This window comes from Mobula hypostoma, chromosome 7, assembly GCF_963921235.1.
Source record: "Mobula hypostoma chromosome 7, sMobHyp1.1, whole genome shotgun sequence".
Classification (NCBI taxonomy): domain Eukaryota; kingdom Metazoa; phylum Chordata; class Chondrichthyes; order Myliobatiformes; family Myliobatidae; genus Mobula; species Mobula hypostoma.
This window is the reverse complement of record NC_086103.1, coordinates 83,166,875-83,186,004: the sequence shown is the minus strand read 5'-3', so window position 1 is coordinate 83,186,004 and position 19,130 is coordinate 83,166,875. Positions and strand designations below refer to the sequence as shown.

General features: G+C 39.4%; 1 protein-coding gene and 1 long non-coding RNA gene across 3 annotated transcripts in view; one reads left to right on the top strand and one right to left on the bottom strand.

Annotated features, from left to right (window-relative positions):
- The window catches only part of LOC134349413 (dedicator of cytokinesis protein 2-like), a 732,270-nt gene that overhangs the window by 540,252 nt on the left and 172,888 nt on the right, over window positions 1–19,130 (top strand). Inside the window, exon 29 of the mRNA XM_063053680.1 lies at window positions 5,649–5,743. Within this exon, the coding sequence (XP_062909750.1) occupies window positions 5,649–5,743 (95 nt within the window). The remainder of the gene's footprint in view (window positions 1–5,648; window positions 5,744–19,130) is intronic.
- LOC134349415 (uncharacterized) overlaps window positions 1–19,130 on the bottom strand; it is a 194,429-nt gene that overhangs the window by 11,840 nt on the left and 163,459 nt on the right. The window contains exons 2-3 of one of the 2 annotated variants that reach the window (XR_010018666.1): window positions 3,736–3,874; window positions 1,889–2,266 (exon numbers count right to left, since the gene is read on the bottom strand). This is a non-coding gene — a long non-coding RNA (uncharacterized LOC134349415). The remainder of the gene's footprint in view (window positions 1–1,888; window positions 2,267–3,735; window positions 3,875–19,130) is intronic. The other variant, XR_010018665.1, reaches the window with a different exon arrangement.

The following is a 19,130-nucleotide window of genomic DNA, read 5'->3' as shown; positions in this document are numbered from 1 at the left end:
AATCATTCGCCATTAACTGATATTAACCTTCCTTTTAAGATTGTAAGAAACCAATTCGCTTATTTGGGTGTAACAATTACTAAGAATTATAAATGCTTATTTAAAGAAAATTTTCTTACTCTATTAAATTATATAAAAAGAGCATTATCAAATTGGTCGCCCCTTTTGTTATCATTGATTGGCTGAATTAACTCTATTAAAATGAATGTTTTACCTAAATTTATAAATCTTTTTCAGGCATTACCTGTTTTTATTCCTAGATACTTTTTTGACTCCCTGGACTCTATTTTATCCTCTTACATATGGAAAAATAAATGTCCTCAACTGAATAAAGTCCATCTTCTGAAAGTTAAAAAGAATGGAGGTTTAGCCTTACCAAATGTTAGGTTTTATTACTGGGCAGCTAATATACGGAATCTCACGTTTTGGTTATACTATATTAATCACGAGGACTGTTCCGGATGGGTTTCTTCAGAAGCTAACTCGGTTAATAAATTTTCTATTATCTCCCTATTAGGATCTTCACTTCCTTTATCCTTAAGTAAGATAACTGAAAATATGGTAGTCAAACATACTTCAAGGATTTGGATACAATTTAGAAAACACTTTGGTTTATTGAGATTCTCCCTTTCTAGTCCCATTTTTTTAAATTATTTTTTAAGCCTTCTATGACTGATGTAGTCTTTAAGCATTGGGAAGGATTGAGCATTACATGTTTCCGGGATCTGTTTGTGAGAGGAAGTCTTTCTTCGTCTGAACAACTGTCAACTAGATATAGTTTACCAAAAACCCATTTTTTTCGGTACTTACAGATTAGAGATTTTCTGCAATCTCAATTATATGCATTTCCTAATAGACCTGATAAGAACATATTAGATTAAATTCTTAATATGAAACCATTCTATAATGGTTCAATATCCAATATTTATGATATGTTGTTGGGAATGAGAAATGATTCTTTAGACAAGATTAAAAATCTTTTTGAACAAGATTTAGAGACTTCAATTTCAGAAGAAACTTGGAATGAGATTTTTAAATTGGTTAATACTTCATCGCTATGTGCTCATCATTCCCTCTTACAATTTAAAGTGGTTCATAGGGCTTATATGACCAAGGATAAATTATCTCGTTTTTATAGATATACATCTCCCTATTATGATAGGTGTAACAATGGAGAAGCTTCACTTATTCATATGTTTTGGACTTGTCCAAGTCTTGGAAATTATTGGAAGGAAATATTTCAAAATTTTTCTGTACTCTTTAAAGTAAATTTTAAGCCTAATCCTTTGACTGCCCTATTTGTTATTGTTGGAGGAAAGATATCATTTTTAAGACATCTGATCTGCACATTCTGGCTTTTATCTTTTATCTCTCTTATGGCTAGAAGGGTGCTTTTGTTTATATGGAAGGATGCTGTTCCGCCTAATCATGCTCAGTGGTTACGAGATGTTATGGCATGCCTAAATTTAGAAAAGATTCGTTGTTCAATTTCTGAATCTAACCAAGATTTTCAAAATCTGTGCGGGTTGTTTTAAAATTATTTTCATAATCTTTGACTTCTTGTTAAAGTACAGAAGTTGGTTAATAGTATATTTTATCATCTGATAAGTTTCTTTTTTCTTTTTTTTTTCCCAAACAGCTTCGGCTTTGGTAGTGGGTATAGAGCATTTTTTTCTTAATAAAATAAAATTGTTTATATTCTAATATTAGATTCGATTAGATTATGAGGACATGCAGTCCTCTTTTATTGTCATTTAGTAATGCATGCGTTAAGAAATGATACAATATTCCTCCGGTGTGATATCACAGAAACACAGGACAGACCAAGACTGGAAAACTAACAAAAACCACATAATTATAACATATAGTTACAACAGTGCAACAATACCGTATCTTGATGAAGAACAGGCCATGGGCACAGTAAAAAAGTTCAAAGTCTCTCGAAAGTCCCACATCTCACACAGACAGGAGAAGGAAGAAAACTCTCCCTGCCATGCCTGAGCACAGTCCAATTCTGAGTCGTCCGAAAACTTCGAGTCTTCGATCAGCCCTTCGACACCGAGTACCGAGCACCATCTCTGCCGAATGCTTCAACCTCAGCCTTGGTTGCCAGCAGCAGGCAAAGCCGGGGATTTTGGGGCTTTCCCTCCAGAGATTCTGGATCGCACAGTAGCAGCGGCAGCGAACTGGGCATTTCAGAAGTTTTTTCCAGATGTTCCTCTGCTTCTCACATCTGTCTCCATCAAATCAGAATTGTGTACAGCCCCTACTTAACAAATACAATATCATTTCACTAGAGAGCTGCGCACGCTGCGTCACGCCGCCATCTTCTCCTCCCGCCTATATATGAACTAATCTAATCCATATGAATATCGAGTAAGGAGTTTGTTAATGTGATTCAAAATACTGTATCTGGTATTATTATATTTTTTTTGATTTAGAGCATGTATTCTCTTGAACTCTGTAATCGTCTACATATAGAAATCAAAATTGATAAAAATATTGAAAAAGAAAGAAAGAACAACAGTAACAAGTAGTGCTTATATGGGATCTTCAACATAGTGAAACATCTTAAGGGACTTCATAAGAATATCAGAAGAGAAAATTTGGTACTGTAACCAGATAAGGGAAAGGATAGATAATCAAAGGCTGGTCAACAAGGTAGATGTTAAGGTCAAACAACAGGAATTCTGCAGATGCTGGAAATTCAAGCAACACACATCAAAGTTGCTGGTGAACGCAGCAGGCCAGGCAGCATCTGTAGGAAAAGGTGCAGTCAACGCTTCAGGCCGAGACCCTTCGTCAGGACTAACTGAAGGAAGAGTGAGTAAGGGATTTGAAAGTTGGAGGGGGAGGGGGAGATCCAAAATGATAGGAGAAGACAGGAGGGGGAGGGATAGAGCCAAGAGCTGGACAGGTGCTTGGCAAAAGGGGATATGAGAGGATCAGGGGACAGGAGGTCCGGGAAGAAAGACAAGGGGGGGGGCGGGACCCAGAGGATGGGCAAGAGGAATATTCAGAGAGACAGAGGGAGAAAAAGGAGAGTGAGAGAAAGAATGTGTGCATAAAAATAAGTAACAGATGGGGTACAAGGGGGACACATTTTAATTCCACATCCCATTCCCATTCTGACATGTCTATCCACGGCCTCCTCTACTGTAAAGATGAAGCCACACTCAGGTTGGAGGAACAACACCTTATATTCTTTCTGGGTAACCTCCAACCTGATGGCATGAGCATCGACTTCTCTAACTTCCGCTAAGGCCCCACCTCCCCCTCGTACCCCATCTGTTACTTATTTTTATGCACACATTCTTTCTCTCACTCTCCTTTTTCTCCCTCTGTCCCTCTGAATATACCTCTTACCCATCCTCTGGGTCTCCCCCCACCTTGTCTTTCTTCCCGGACCTCCTGTCCCATGATCCTCTCGTATCCCCTTTTGCCTATCACCTGTCCAACTCTTGGCTCCATCCCTCCCCCTCCTGTCTTCTCCTATCATTTTGGATCTCCCCCTCCCCCTCCAACTTTCAAATCCCTTACTCACTCTTCCTTCAGTTAGTCCTGACGAAGGGTCTCGGCCTGAAACGTTGACTGCACCTCTTCCTACAGATGCTGCCTGGCCTGCTGCATTCACCAGCAACTTTGATGTGTGTTGCTAGATGTTAAGGTACTATTCAAAGATAATACGTTTAATTAGTTTATTGATACAGACACAATTTGAATTGATGCACTTACAGGTAACTAGCTTCCTATCTGCAGTTAGTGTGGATGGCAGTGTTGATGAGGACTGGCCTTGTAATTTCCAAATGGGCTTTTATTAGGTTCTTGATTCACCGTCTTCACAATCTGAGATGACTTTTAATATTTAAAAGTCCTGGAAAGAAATGCAACATGCGAAATTAGTAAGTTCCAAATCCATGAGAAGCACACCATCTCTAAGAGAACTGAATACTATTCTCTTCATTAGACTCAGAATATGGGTAATGTAACAGGGCTTCAAGTTCAAGTTTATTGTTATCTGACTATATATATACAACCAAACAAAACATTCCTCTGGGCCACAGTTCATCCGCGAAACATATATCACACACAGCACATAAAAAATGACCACAAATAAGTTAATAAAATATAAAGTATAATTGAATGTGTATGTAGTGTGCAGCACAGGTAAACAGTAAACAGCAAACGGCTCACTGTCCTAGTGACAAGAGCTCGGAGGTGGCAGGATGTTCACTGGTCTCACAGCTTGAGGGAAGAAGCCTTAAGCCGTCTGCCAGCCCGAGTCCTGATGCTCCAGTAACTCCTTCTTGATGGTAGTGGGTCAAAGAGATTGTGGGGTGAGAGATAGAGATCCTCAACTGTGTTTGGTTCATTCAGGGGAAGTTTGATGACATTTACTTTCTAATTCCTGATTTCTTTGGGAGAGTGAGTAAGATGTAATAATGAGGATGATCATACTGGAATCAACCTATTCCTTCTTTGAATAATGTGATGGACAGGAGGGGAGATTTGTTGCTTCAATGCCAGAGCCACAAGCAGCATTCCTCCAGCTCCTTAAACAAGGTCTGGACCATATAGGATCTGTATTTTGCTGGGCTGGAGATCATCTCATGTAAGAAGTAAGTGTCCTGTAAGCGTGAGTCAATTTTGTCCCATAAACTAGTTTCAATCACTTTAGGGAGTCAGAAAAATTTTCCAAGTGTTATTCCCTTATTTGGCCATTCTTTTTGTCTGATTTTTTGCATGTTTTCTGGAGGTCACTTGGACTAGTCTGTTTAGAGGGTCTCCACAAGAAACCCAACTATGGGAATGGCTGTTCACGTCAATGTCCATCACTTTTATCGTCCTTATTTTCTTCTGTGCATCCTAATCTATTCAGCCGAAGTGCATTGGAACTGCCCAGATGGAAGTTCTGGAACTTTGAGAAACAGTTGGTGTGTGATAGTTGCTCTGTCTCGGCCTGATTCCAGAATCAGTATAAAATGAACATGCACTGTTGTTTAATGATGGTGATAGTGTTTTTCAGGGACTGACATTATCACTAATGAGCTAAGCAAAAGGGGCGATGGTAGTGAATGTGATCATTTAAACAGAAGAGGGTGTGTCCGATGAGCCAAGACTGATATCACATTTACATTAATTATGAATCATGAAATATAGACTATGGTAGAATTTGATGGGCGGTCTATCGTTAGTACATAGACATTGTCAAGTTACTGTCTGCAAAGCACAGGAGTTCTCAGACGCACCATATTTACCAATCAGAAGAAATGTAAAGCTTCCCATTGTTCATGCTTAGAAACATCAATGTGCAGGAAATGGAGGGATATGGATCACGTATAGACAGAAGAGATACAGATTAATTCAACACTGTGTTTAGTACAGACATTGTAGGCCTTTGTTGTACTGTTCTATATCCATTATTCAAATGTAATTTTCTGTGCTTAAATTATTAAAGCATTGAACTCCTGCTTCAAAGAAAGTTTACAATTGGAAAAGTCCCCTCATTTGTTGTGAAGCCTTAATCCTTAAATTTCAATCAAGATGATTGGTCAGTTATTTCAGTGCTACATGTAAGAGACAGATTTCTCCTGTTCATAATTCACTGGTTTTGTCACTTGTTTCTTACCAATGGATTTTGCCCTCAGGATTTCTTCATGGAAACGTTCATTTTGTTCATGGATCTGATAAAGAAGAATGTCTATCCTGCTGACTGGATGGCTATGAGAATGGTGCAGAACAGGTAGGGTCTACAATCATTATTGTCATTATATCAGCTATGTCACAGTTGATTTTACTCTTCTTGTCTCTGAGTTAGAACATTGTAAGTTCAAATTCCGGTTGAGATATTCTAGCATATAGCTCAAGCTGCCTTTTCACTGAAGGGTGACATAGTGCCTTCTGAATGGAATGTTAAACAGGGTTCACCTGACCCATCAAGTGAATGTACCATTTGAAGATAGGAGTTATTATAATGTCTTAGCTGTTAACTTCTCAGGATCAGAATCAGAATCAGGTTTATTATCATCGTCAATTGTGTTGTGAAATTTGTTTCTATGGGAAATTCTGAGTTTGTAGAAAGTACTTTAAAAATATAAGCCCTTTCTTTGTCTATACATATTACTTTACATCTAACTTTGAGTTGGTCCAGATGTATTGGTAAGACATTAAAAAAACAATGGAAATAAAAGGTTAGAATTTGTTTTAGTTTGGGAATCTGACTGTGCACAATGCCATCACAGAAATCTTCCTTTTTGTTCCATGTCTGAGATAGTTGTCTTGAATTGAGGCAGCAGAATGACATTTATCTATCATGTTACTTTTCTTGAATGCAGATAGTTAAGCAATAATGAATATATGTCTCTAATGATTAGTCAGAAGGTTTCAAGTGCAGTTACAGCTTAACTCTGGTTTGCAGCAGAACAAAAATCCACTCTCCTTCGAGGAGAACAGTATATAAAACACAGTTTGAAGATTTTGTGGAAAGATAGAGGGTATATTATTGTTCAGTGCTTGTGTGAGAAAACTCAAAGAAACATTGCAATTGTTTTTGAATTAATCATTGCACTAAGTCTGTGAAAAATCTATTCTGGTTTAAGATGGTGCTGGTGAAACACAGTTACGCCTTGCTGGCACCAAGCAAAACTATGTTATTAATTACATAGTAGTTCTGAAATAAGATTACTGCAATCAATAATCTGTAACTTCCCTTGTGGAGCTGAGTCTCTGAACTGTACAATCTGGCATCTTTGCAATGTGAACTGAAGACTCAAAGGTGCAGTATGGTTGCGGCATTGTGTGTACAGGCTGAACTGAGGCAGTGGGGCCCCGCCCAAGAGCAAGGAATGAGGCAATGTTTGGCCATTCCTGGAGTGGACTTGGAATTGATTCCAAGCAGTAGAACCGAGGCAAGGCAGATTCTGGGCCCGAGAGCAAGGAACAAGCTGATGTTTGCCTGCTTTAAATACAGGACCAGATTAGAAAGGTCGGGTATAGGCCACATCGAGGCAGCGAGACCTGGGCCCGAAAGGAAACAGTGGCAGGGCCCAAGTACAAGTTTGGCCGATTTAAGTGCCAAACCAGATTGTAAAGATCAGGGAGTTGGGGCCAAAGGTGAAGGACAGGCCGGTGTTCAACCCACTGTTCAGCGAGGTTTACTTGTCTGTGCTGAACTGTGAGGCTGTGGTCTGAACTAATGGGCTCCTTCCTGGACCAGTTTACCTTTTATTCTTTGCACAATTTGTTCTTTTTTTTTACACATTGGGTGTTTGCCGGTCTTCTTTTTTAATGGGTCCTATTAAATTCCTTTGCTTTGCAGCTACCTGTAAGGAAATGACTCTCAAGTTTGTATATAGTATATATACTTTGATAATAAATGTACTTTGAACCTTCAACTTTAAACCCAGTAAAAATAACACATCTTTGTAAAGCGTTTAAATGCAAGGGAAATGCTGGGTCCAGAATAATGAGAAAGCCACAAGCCCATGTGGGTAAAATGACCAAAGCAGAGACATGGATAACCAGGAATTATCCATATAAAAGCTAGGAAGCATGAACTTAGAGCACAGAAGATAGAACAGAATGGCACAGGAACAGGCCCTTCAGCTCATTATGTTGTGCTGAACTAATTAAATCAGTAATATAATACCCAAGTGAACTAATCCCTTCTTCCTATACAACGTCCATATTCTTACATTTCCTGCACATCCATGTACCTATCTAAGTGCCTTTAGAATGCCTCCATTGCATTTGCCTCCACCTCCACCCTAGACAGCGTATTTCAGGTACCTGCCACTCTGTGTAAAAAAAAACTTGCCCCACAATATCTCCTTTGAACTTAACCTTTTTCACCTTAAATGCTTGCCTTCATGTATTATCCATTTCAATACTGGGAAAAAGATACTGTCTGTCTACTCTGTCTATGCCTCTCATAATCTTACAAACTTCTATCAGATCTCTCTTCAGCTCTCCTCAGAATCCAGAGAAAGCAACCTCAGTTTGACCAACCTCTCCCCATAGCAAATGCTCTCAAATCTAGACAACATCCTGGTAAACCTCTTCTGCACCCTTTGAAAAGCCTCAGTCAGCAGTTAGTGTGATCTATTCCAGCTCAGGACATCAGATTTCAGAGTTCCATTCTAGTGGCCTCTGTAGGGAGTTTGTGTTTTCTCCCCATGACTGCAAAGGTTTTGTCCAGGTGCTCTGGTTTCTTCCCATAATTGAAAAACATTTCGATTTGTAGGTTAATTGGTCATTGTAAATTGTCCTGTGATCAGGTTAGTGTTAAATAGATAGGTCACTGGGTAGCACAGCTCGTTGGAGGGCCTGTACTGCACTGTAAATAAATAAATAAAATGGGGCAACCAGAACGGAGAGAAATACTCCAGACACTGCTTATCTTGAGTTTTATAAAGCTGCAACATAACTTCCTGACTCCTGAACTCAGTTATATGATTAAAAAAGGCAAGTAAAGGCATGCATTTACCAACCTATCAACCTCTGTAACCACTCTTAGGAAGCATGGATTTCGACCCCAAGATCCCTCTTCACATCAACACTATTAAGGATCTTGCCAAATTTGATCTCCCAAAGTGAAAGAGCAAATTTACCATCCTCACTGAGGTGTTGTAACATCAACTAGACAGTCAGCCAAACTTCTTTCAAAAATGACATGATAGTCAGGGTATAGCCTCCTAGATCTCTGGTTTTATTGCTGACTCAATGGCATGACATGGTGAATAATGTGTGAAACTGAAAATCAACAGAATACAGTACAATTACCACACTGTTCTGGTCATACAAGTAAATATACACAGGTAAGTAAGGACTTCGTTAAATTTTCTACAGGTAAATATTTTCAGATTCCAACGAGTAAATAGTATGATTAAACCATTAGCATCTAGATTAGCGTCTAATAAACTCAAAATAACATTCTATTTCAGCCAAATCTTCTTGATACCTTTAGATTAACTTCTAAACAATACAACATCAACTGACAAGCAACGCTTCTGCATAGAAGTGACCTAATACAGATCTGAAACTACTCATGAATCTGCTTATTCATATAGTAAAAAAACAATTGCACAAAGGGCAGAACAGCAAATCTGTACTGAAATATCAGCTTCCTCATACCCTTTAAAATGAAGGGATTACTTGATTTTATATTGTTGTGGAGACAAATCTCGTCATCAGCATGTGGTTCTACAATCAGAAAAGGTCTGAACAGCTAGAGATTAATATTAGTTTGTTCCCATGGTTTAGTTTAATCAAAGGGATTGCATGTATCACCAGGTCCAGTAAGGAGGGGTGGGTGACAATTGTCCTGTTGAATTTTAAACCTAATTTAATCATGAAATGCCCAGATTAACACATTACCAATATCTGTCCATAACTCTAATTTCTCAGTAACATACAGTATAGGTCATTGCTTCCTTGGACACAAAGCTAACAGCAATTTGGCTTTTTCATTAATTGTTGACATCCAGTCTTGCCTTTACGTAAAACGAGTCATTATCTAATTGAGGAGTTTACCCCGTGGTACTGATGTGGAACCAATGTTGCTGAACTGGGATGTTGTCTCTTTGGTTAAGCAGGTAGATCTTGCATCTTTAACCATACACCTGATGACATAAATGGTAAACAAGAATGAAAAACTTTCAGACCAATCAGCCTGAATAAATAGAAAATGAATAGAAAATGGTTGTATACGTTGATGTATGTGTACTTTGATAACAGATTTACTTTGAGCTTTGAACTTTGGAATAGCGTAGTTTCATCTAAATGGAAGAAGGGCCTGGAACACAACAGGCAGACAAGACTAGAGCTGAGGATTTGGGCAGATAACTGTGAATTGTTCCAAGTAAAAGACTTCTCAACAGAAAGGTAATTTTATGGACCATGTTCTGTTAAATGGGAATAATGTAGATGTGTAGTTGATGCTCGGTATGGACAAAGTGGGTCAATTGTCCTGTAAGTATGCTGTGTAACTATATGACTCTAGTGAATCGGAGGCTGTAGGAGAAAGTGTATTGGTTGGGCAGGAAAATTGTAAAGAAAAAACAAATGACTTATCATTAAGTGGTAAGAGACAGTTATTGATGAAAACCACTATGGTGACAGATAAAAGGAAAACTGGGAAAAGATTGCCAATTTGTGACAGTGATGGTCAGGGAGTAACATTGGATGGTAATGTGTAAAACCTGTTGCAGTATAAAACCTCGGATAGGCCACACTTGGAGTATTGTGTGCATTTCTGGTCACCTCATTACAGGAAGAATATGGAACACTGGAAAGGGTACAAACGAGGGTTTCCAGAAACCAGCCCATATTGGACCATATGAACTATAAGGAGAGATTGGACATATCTGAGTGGTTTTATATGGAGTGTTGGAGGCTGAGGATAGACCTGATAGAAGATTATGACAGGCATAGATAGGGTAGGCAAACAGAACCTTTTTTTTCCCAAAGCGTAATACTAGAGGGCTTAGCTTTAGGGTGAGAGGGGGAAAGTTTAAAGGAGATGTGCAAGGAAAGTTTTCTTACAAAGTGAATAGGCTTCCAGAAGCAGTTGTAGAAGCAAAAATGATAGTGGTATTTAAGAGGCTTTTAGATAGCTATTGTACATGAATATACAGGCAATGAAAGGACATGGATCATGTGTAGGCAGTAGGGGATAGTTAAATTTGGTGGGCTGAAGAGCCTCTGCCTGTCTATGGACAAGATGCCTGTGTTGTGCAAACAACAAGTGAAATCATCGATGCAAATCTTCCTACCAGCAGTGTACCATTCACAGAAAACCCATCACACCTACACTGCCAATCGCCTGAATGCAAGTTGGGATTGCCATTCCAGTGTGGAACTGGTACATCCAATATTAAAACTGGAAGGCTGTGGAATTCTCAGTACAATAGCGAGGATCGGTTCCTCTAACTGAATCAGCAGAGGAGTGCAGGAGGGAGGAGAATTGGACTCTCACGTTGGAAGTTCTAGTAGTGGCATTCTCTCACAGTTGCAACAGTTTATGTGGGGTTTGCACATTGCTCCCATTACCACATATGTTTCCTCTGAGTCTTTCAGTTTCCTCCATCATCTGGAAAATGTTTGGGTTGGTTGGTTATTTAATTGTCCATTGAAAATTATCTCCAGTGTGTAGGTAAGTGGCAAATTAGTGGGGGGATGGGGGGCATTTCACAAAATGTGAGTAGAATAAAATAGATTAGGTTATAGGATTGTTTTAAAAATGGGTGCTTGATAGTCGGTCAGAGGGCCTGCTGCCATGCAGTATCTCTAAGCGCTAACGTCACACACAAAACGCTAGAGCAGGATCTATGGAAAAGAGTACAGTCAATGTATCTGGCCGAGACTCTTCACATAAAGAGTCTCGACCCCAAATGTCAACTGTACTCTTTTCCATAGATGCTGCCTGGCCTGCTGAATTCCTCCAGCATTTTTGTGTGTGTGTGTGTGTGTGTGTGTTTGTTTCTTGGATTTCAACCACCTGCAGATTTTCTCTTGTTTGTTACCAAGTGTTAGCAATGGTGTTGAACCAAACCAGAGGATAATTTGCTCTTACAGCAAATTGATTAACATGTTTGTGCCTAATTCCTTGCTGTATAGCTTTAAAACAGGCATTAAAGTTGGGCACCAAGTTAGCCTATTAGCCTAGCAGTTAGGCAAATCAGGGAAATCTCAGGCCCTCAAAAGGACCCAAAGGAAACTGTGTTTGAACTATGGACTGGATATAGTGATGCGTTTTCTGGATAAAAGTAAATGGGATATGTATCTGAAAGGAGTGTATCTGCAGGGCTATGTGAAAGGGGAGTTCTAGACAGAGGCGTGGAACTAACTAGACTGTGCATACATGAGGACTATGCACTCAGCTGCCAATTGGTTTCCTGCAATTAATAAGCAATCTCTTCTGATATCTCTATCAATCCATCTGGCAACTGGTCCAATGGAAAAGTTGAGTCTACAGTGATGAAGCTAACTAATTCACTCATCAATAATGCAAAACTTAATATTTCCATCATTAAGTAATTGTCCAATAAGTGATAATGAAACTATCTCAATTCCTTCAGGCAACAGGAAATTGCTTGAATTTCCAGCATCTGCAGATTTCTTCGTGTTTGCGTCAATTACTTCAGGATAAGGCAACATCCATTTTGTGGAATTCTACACCATTAACTTTGTAATCAATATTTTTAACTGGGTAATTGTAAATGTAGCTGTCCTGCTACTTTCCATGAATTCTGATTTCCCATTTCCAAATTCTTCCTGGCCTCCATACACCTCACATGCGCTGAGTTTCTGTCTTTTCCCTCCAGAACCTCTGGTGGCTTTTCTCCAATGTGAGTCTGTACAATGCCAGCAAGTTAATCATGCATGCAAGTGTTCAAATGCCAAGTCTGACCTGTTCCAACTGCAACCTCCACACTTGTTTACTCAGCAGCCAGAGTTAGTAGATAACTTACTTTATTCATAAAAAGACACAAAAGAACAAACACAGTGCAAAAATTTTTACATTCTTGGTGTCATTTGTACTGAAACTGGTTTGCTACTGTCACAAGTACTGAGATACAGTGAAAAGCTTGTCTTGCACTCTGTCCATACAGATCAAATCATTACACAGGGCATTGAGCTAGAATAAAGTAAAACAATAACAATGCAAAATAAAGCATAAAAGCTACTGAAAAAGTGCAAGATCATAATGAAACGAGTTGGCCTGTGAGGCCAAGTATCTATCTTATTGTACAAGGGTACATTCAGTAGTGATAACACTTTTTTAAAAACATACCACTTTGCGGACCCCTGGGGTGGTACACCATTTCAATATCTGAGGCCCTTTCAAAACAGACAGCCCCCCACCCCCATGTGTGTCAGCGGAGGAAACCTAGACTGTGGAACTTCCCCACAAAGCCTTGCACTGGCTGCACCAAGCTTTACCTTGTTCCTCAGTATGTGCTCCTGCAGAGCCTGGACTGTGCCAGTGCCCTTATGAACATCTCTCTGTGCTGGAAGACTAAAGTGTGACAGACAGACAAAAGAGCATCCACCACCAAATTAATCTTTCAGCAGCATTTAATGTCTGTCTTAGTCTGTGAATAGCCTGTGGATCAAATAGTTCTTGGTTACATAGCTGCTTGGAATGAACCAAGAAGTCGTCTTGCATCCTTCTCCACATCCTCTTTGGAAATTCAGTTTGCGAAGAGGTGGGTGAGTGTCTCTTCCCCATCCCAGCCATCCTCAGGGCAGCTTGCATTGGGGATGATATATTATCTGTATAGGAACAATCTGACAGGAGCCTCCCCCCCGCCGCCTCGCTATCAGCCAAATGAGGTTTGTAGTTAATGCAGAATTCTTGCATGATCTTTATCAGACGCAAATCAATTCAGTTCCAGACTGCCTTCTCATTTCTACTCGCTTCCTTGTTCTCACTTCCCAGCTGAGGTGAGTGAGAGCGCAGTCAAGGATCAAGTCCCTCCTGGGAAGATTCACTCTTTCAATTAAATTATTTTGATGTTTTTCTCAAATTCAAATAGGCTAGATACAGATTCTCACACAACATTGTATAAGCTTGGCGATTTGTTATGTCTGATTGTGGCCAAAAGATAAATACATTCCCTCCTCCATCCACCAGCAAAGCATATATCTTTTGAACTAAAGTTATAAACCACATTTATCTATCGTTTGTACTTTCAACGAGAATCTTTTATTGCCCAGGAGACATTGTGAAGACCTGGTGGAAATAATATTGTAAAGTACGCTGGGATACAAAGTCTTTCTTTGTATCAAAGGTTGAGATTCTTCATCTGGATTCAGTGACTTGACTATCCATTCCCCTCCATAGATGCTGTCTGACCTGTTGAGTTCCCATTGTTGATTTGTCTTGCTGGGGTACAAATTTGTCTTTGGTTGCTAGTGCTAAACAAACATTGTGGTATTGGTTGCCTATTGTATTCCCAACATTCATATCTATTGCTTTGTGCTCCCGTTGGTAAAGGGATAGGTTCCCATTGGTTGATGCTAAAGGCATCTGTGCAGCACTAAAAGATGGCACCTCACATGAACACGAACATGCTCCAAGATATGCAAAATAAAATATGGATCAGTTAACCCATTACTAATTACTCCTGAGTTGATATCAAGCCTGAGAAGAGAAATGAGAAGCCAAATATTGAGTCAAGGTTATACCCTGGGGTTACAAATTCAACAGCACAGGATGGGTATGTGAATCAGAACCTGAAGTAGGCTTAACACCTGGAAGGATGGCTTTTCAAACTTTCGTACAGCTCCTGTTGCCTTCATCTGACATGTACACAAATAGATATTGTGAATATATAGTCCCTAAGTTATTTTATCATCCTTAGCATTTTTGTCTTTTTCATTTTGTCATTAAACAATCATACATTGATTCCCAATCCTACTTCTCTCTCCACATTTTCCATCAATATTCTTCATTTGACTCTCATATATGCTGTTCTACTTTTCCACTGTTCTGTTTCTTCTTCAATCCTTTAAATCTCATTGGTTAAACACAAAGAGAGGGCATTGTATTTGTATGCTGACTTTTACATTCCTCTAAGCACTTTACATACATCATTGTTATATAGGAAACATAGTTGCCAGTTTTGGCACAATGGGTTCAATCAGGCAGATATGTGACAGTCAGCCAATCTGTTTTATGCAATGGTGGGTGATGTAAAAGCATTTGGCAGATTACAGAAGAATGTTTAACTGAAATTTCTTTTGAAACAGTGCAGTTGAAAACGTTAATGCCGACTGAGACTGCATCTCAAACCTGACATATCCTCCAGCATTACCATCTTCCTGAGCACAGCAGAAGACACAAGTAATAAGAGTCAGGGGCAGGTGGAGGGGATGGGAGCAGGAGTACCCACCCTATTATAGATGTGTATCCTTCTAATTTGAATATGTCTAACTTGAACCCTTCAACTTTTAGCTCATAGTCAATAGCGAAACACCATGGTAAAGAAGTACTCAAAAAACACAGCTTCTCAATGATTGTACTCTTTTATCAACATATATGTCACTATATTCTAGCTAGAGATTCATTTTCTTGCAGGCATTCACAGTAGAACAGAGAAATACAATAGAATCGATGAAAAAATTGCATACTAAGACTGACACAACCAATGTGCAAAAGAAGACAAACTGCAAATGAAAATAAAATAAGTAAATAACGAATACTGAGAATCTGATTTGTGGAGTCTCTGAAAGTAAGTCCATAGGTTGTGGAATCAGTTCAGAGTTGAGCTGAATGAACTTATCCATGCTCATTCAGGAGCCTGATTTTTGAAAGGCAATAACTGCTTCTGAACCTAGTGGTATGGGACCTAAGGCTCCTGTACTTCCTTCCTGATGGCAGCAATGAAAAGATAGAATGGCCTGGACAGTAGAGATCTTTGAAGATGGATGCAGCTTTCTTGTGGCAGTGCTCCTTGTAGATGTGCTCAGTGGTTGGGAGGGCTTTGCTTGTGACAGACTGCAGATGGATAGTGGTATCTGCTCCACTGACCGTGGCTATAAGACCCTTGCTTTCATTTGCCATACCGCCTAATGAAGATTGGGAGTTATTCAATGACCCTATACTCCATTTTGCAGAACCCCTGCACATTTACCTCAATTACCTGAACTTAGATAGCAGTTTCTCTCTTTCTCTCCCTTTTTCCACTCATGCCACACAATGAACCCATCTATCGCTTTGCTCACCTCTACTGAACCTGCAGCCATGTACACTGTTAAGCAATGCAATTGGAATCCAATTATTATTTTCAATTGATGCACAAGCACACTAGTTTTCTAAAGAAATTATATTTCAGTATGACAGATAGGACAATATACATCTGGTTTAATACTGCTTTAAGCCTCGGGCTCTTAATGATTGGAACTGGTAGCAAGAGAATGTATAACAGGGAGGATGAGGGAGAGCAAGTAAATGAAATTAAACAAAAGGGAAAGTTATAAACCAAAACCCAATCAAATGGTGCTGCCTGCATCTTTGAGCAAGGAGAATAGCAATAAAAATTGATAAAACCAGAACAACCCAAACTCATGAGCACTTATATAGAGTTACAAAGCAATATCCTCTTGGCAACATAGGCTTTTGCAACACAAAAGGGGGTCATTTGACTCATTATATTTGTGTGGAGTGTTTTGTCCTATTTACAGCAGTCCTCTGCATTTTTTCCATCTATGTAATCGATCCAACCACTTCCATTCAGTTTAGTCTACTTGGTTTCTGAGGTCTGGGAAATGCAACCAAAGCAGATTAAAAAAAACATAATTTGGCATAAAAAGATTTTACCCTACCTTCTGTTAGTGCACAGGTTGCTCATCGACCCTCAGCCCTCCCCTCACTATCTACCCTTTGACCTGTGCTTGCACTGGCCAACCAGCCCACTCCATTCACCATTCATTTTCCCCATTGACCCCACTTTCCCCCACCCAGCCCCCATTCTTCACCACTCTCCCCTACCACCCATCTCCTCTCCACCACCATACATCCTTCATTTTCTGCACTTACACCCACCCTTCCCTCTTCCCCTCACTGCCTCATCCCCATCCCCTCATCCACACTCATCATTAACACTTGCCCCACTGTCCTCTTTAACACCTCCCTCAAACATCCACGCTTCCCTTCCCCCCACAGTCCATCTTTGCCCCCCCACCTCACCATCCACCCCTGCTCCCCACCCCCCATTACTCACTCTTACTTCATGCCCCGGGCTGATTCAGTTACACTAGAACCAGGCAGGATGAAGCTGGGTTTGATATTTGAACCAACTTTACTTTATACTTTATTGTCACCAAACAATTGATACTAGAACGTACAATCATCACAGCGATATTTGATTCTGCGCTTCCAGCTCCCTGGTTTAAAAATCGATAGTAAACATTAAAATTTTAAATTATAAATCATAAATAGAAAATAGAAAAATGGAAAGTAAGGTCATGCAAAAAAACCGAGAGGCATGTCCGGATATTTGGAGGGTACGGCCCAGATCCGGGTCAGGATCCGTTCAGCAGTCTTATCACAGATGGAAAGAAGCTGTACGAGTCTTCAAGCTCCTGAGCCTAAGAGGGACGAGAAGTGTGTTGGCTGGAAACTCTCTCTAACCCTGATATACCAATCTCAGTAAGACATTATGCTTAAATAAAAGGAGACAATTACTTTCCCTTACTACAACCCTCCCAGCTTTTGAAAACTGAGATTGTCTTTCTTTGTCCATCAATGTGCAGAATTTTTTTTTTACAGTTTATGGCTAAACTCTCCCTCTGTCTGTGGGGTAGATTTCAGATTAAAACAAATTTCCAAGCTGCTTTTATTTATTTTTCAATGTGAGAAAGCAGGTGCATGGATATTCCAGCTGGAGATGGATTGGTCTGCTCAATAGTATTTCTGCTTCCCTTGTTCTGTCACGTTCCACTCAGACCACCTCTGCCAATGTTTAATTACACCATTTGAGATTCCATTTGTTAATTCCAAATGAAAAAATTATGATTAACTCTATACAGACTAACTGTTTACTTCAAAGCTTGCTTGACTGCTTTCCAGCATTTGTCTGGTGCTGCTAATTTGCTTCACTGTTGGATTAATCGGTGAACATTCAGTATGCGACCTGCATCTGAAGCCAGCCCGGACTGGTGAAGGAGTACAATTCCCTGCATTGTCCTCTTGTTGGGACATGCACTAGATCAGCTTGTGCAGCTTCACCCCAGTTCTTAATGAGTGTAAAAACACTCAGCCAAGTTGGCTAATTGGGATGCTGTTAGTATGCCATTATTGTTGGCAAATGGGGAAAATTAAGAAAGACACCAGCATAAGTTAATGAGGTTCTGAGAGAATTAAAGTTCAGAAATCTTCCCTTGCCTTGCATCTCATTCCTAAGTAGCTATAAATGGATATGTTAATAACTAACGTCATGCTTATTTTATTGCAACTAAACCTGTTAGCCAAGAAATGAGATTGACACCAAATGGAATACTTGCTGTTATATTGTCTTTCAAAACAGATAAGCAAATGATTTGGGGAAATCCAGATGAATACATCAAATGCTACTGTTACCAATGTTTAAGTTATAATACAGAAAAAATATCGTAAAGAGAAATGAAGAAATACACTGACTTTAACCTAAGATAAATCTTGAAATTTAGAAACATTTTACTCCCTTTACAAATTGAGAGATGACTGGATCCATAAAGGCAGTGGCTGGGTAAGTGGTAAGCTTGTGCATGCTGCTTTCGGTCTGGAATGCCATGAAAATAAAGCTACATCTAATTTCAAAATCAGATTACAATGAGCGGATAGATCATTTTTAAGTCTACGATGCAAGTTCAATTAAATGGAAGCCCCATGCTCTCTGCTACCTGGCGGTTTTGTGTGCCTAGGTGACTAACAGGCCAAGGTTCAGAGCAAAACCCTAAACATACCTTGACCCAAAAACATCTTTCAACTTATTGTTGATGTTGGACTACTTAAGTGCCACATGGCATAATTGTAAAAATGCTTGGTCATGTTGCACATGAGACAAGTAAAGCAGTTCGTAGCTGTCATTTTAACCCATTAGGACTGACCCCACATCTAAGCAAAATATTTCACATAGAGAAAATATCTCATATGGAGAAGAAAACTGTAATTCCCAGTCTCTGATCCTAGTATATAATTGATTGTTTTGATATGAGGGTACAGAATGTTTAAACAAAATAGTAAGTTTTAATATGTAAAATTTGTATTTCCAACTTTCTCAAGAGCAGCTTCACAGGATGCTCAAGCTTCAGGATTAGTTTCATAACTCTTGACATTGCCATTACAGTTAATTTTACAACCTGAATTCACTTTCTCTGTAAATGCAATACTATATTCTGTTTTCTTTTCTGGGTGGCATGCAAAAAACAAAAGCTTTTCACTCTATTTCAGTACATGTGACAAAAGTAAACAGTACCAATAGCAATACGAATATCAATATTTCCTATCTCCTTCCATCTTTCAGCAGAGAACTTGATACTTGCTTGGTGGGGAATGAAAGGGACAAGGGTACAGATGTGCTATAAAGTCCCATGTTCCACATGAAATGTTTATGAACATCTAACTGGTGGCAGCTTGTTTCTGA